We start from the raw sequence: 1,809 nt of genomic DNA on the forward strand, positions 1-1,809 counted from the left end.
CATGCGCGGTTTTTCTTGAGGAAACATTCTAACTACACATGCTTATGCAGCAGGTTCCGAGTCAGAAAGCCTAACGGTCATATATACAGACAAGAAGAAGAATAGTATAGATAATTTAAAAGAGTTTGTTTGTTCTGATGTAGGACAAAGCAACATAATGGGCTATCTGCGCTCTGCCCACCACGGATTTTAGTATTGTAAGTACATAAACTTATTGCTGACCCAGCGATGGACGAGAAAAAAACAGTGTTGGTGCTTCTTATCCAAATAGCCGAAATTTCAGAGTCACTAGTGCAAGACAAAAGAGCCCCCCCCCCCCCACGTTTCACGGCCCCAGCAGCGAATGAGTACAAAGGTCGATAACTTACAAAACACTCGTGATGTCGGCATTTCAGAATCACCTTAAGATCAGATTTAAGGCAGGTCAGGCGAGCGGCTATACCAGGCTGTTTTAATACAGAAACCCGAGAGGGTCGTACGTGTATTTTAAAAGTATGTTATTCGTTAATGAAGCATTCTATAAAAGAGAAAATGTAACAACGTTAAGTTTTAACTTTAGCAGTAAAGTGTTACAAAACATTTGCCCCCCCCCCCAATCAGTTAATGGCTCAGCAGTAAGTTTGAAGACTTATAATGCTAAAAACCAGGTTTCGATACCCGTGGTGGGCACAGCAGAGGTAGCCCATTATGTAGCGTTGTGTTTAACAACGAAAATACAAAATATTTATAAACGTCAGAAATACTTACGGAAAGAAAAGTTGTACCAAAAGTCCAAGCACGCCATATTGTTTAGGTTTGTTATGTGCTTCACAAACGGTACGTTTCATACATTCTTGTGCATCGAGTTGAGGAAGACTAGGGAATCCCTCCAAAGTATCTTCCACGTACGTCATCACCTTTTCCGACATTCCCGTCAAGCTCTTGCTAACAAATCCGCCAGCATCGCGGAGATCTATTTCGTTCAACTTCTCCAAATCTTTATCTCCCAACGATGCCAGAACTGGGTACAGAAGGGCCATCGTCCCAAGGCCTAGAAGAGCTACACTTACAATACCAGAAGTCTGTAGGAAAGATACTGAAGGAGGAACTTGACGGCTATACGCGTCAAGGAAGACAGGGAGCAACCGACTTTCACGGGAAGATTTGGGATTGAGGTGCTCTATCCCATTCAAGTACTGGTTTTCATCCTCATCATCGTCTTCAGTGATAATCTCAACATCATCATCTATTTGTTCTGGAGGTTGGTCTTCAGCGAGTACTGTAAGTGAAGCAAGGATTGTTGCCAGAATGATGATTATCTTCATACTGGTTTACTCTGGATGAAAAATGAAGAAAATTATAATAAACATTTCTTCTATAGAAACCAAATTTGTCAAATAATTTGTCTCGTACAAATAACAGTGAGCAATCTAATGTTCACAATTAGTCTGAAATCGATTCAAACTGCATAAAATCTCCAAAGATGCACTTAGAACAAACTTTCTGTGTCAGTGTTCACCCAAATATCCATCCACTATATGTATGCATACAGTGAACCCACTACGTGTACATTTATATGCGTATGCATACAGTGAACCCACTACGTGTACATTTCGGATAGGCTGACCTTATGAGATATTAAGGTGTGACATATGTACAAGTTACACAATTACATTTAAAAAATATGAAGCCTCGCCAAATTAGTATTTATTGGACTACGTAAGAGTATGAAAGAGTACACAAGCAATATGGGTTCCTTCGTACCGAGAGGGTCAGGCTTGGCCTAGTGGTTAGCGAACAGCCTCAAGGTACAAAAGTGCTAGTAAATTC

At 40.6% G+C, this 1,809-nt stretch overlaps 1 protein-coding gene across 1 annotated transcript in view; it reads right to left on the reverse strand.

Moving 5' to 3' along the window:
* LOC106466476 overlaps positions 1-1,304 on the reverse strand; it is a 3,814-nt gene extending 2,510 nt beyond the window's left edge. Inside the window, exon 1 of the mRNA XM_013926769.2 lies at positions 748-1,304. Coding sequence (XP_013782223.1) covers positions 748-1,304 — 557 coding nt within the window. The remainder of the gene's footprint in view (positions 1-747) is intronic.
* Between the last annotated feature and the right edge of the window lie 505 nt (positions 1,305-1,809).

Source organism: Limulus polyphemus, unplaced genomic scaffold, assembly GCF_000517525.1.
Source record: "Limulus polyphemus unplaced genomic scaffold, Limulus_polyphemus-2.1.2 Scaffold2271, whole genome shotgun sequence".
NCBI classification, from domain to species: domain Eukaryota; kingdom Metazoa; phylum Arthropoda; class Merostomata; order Xiphosura; family Limulidae; genus Limulus; species Limulus polyphemus.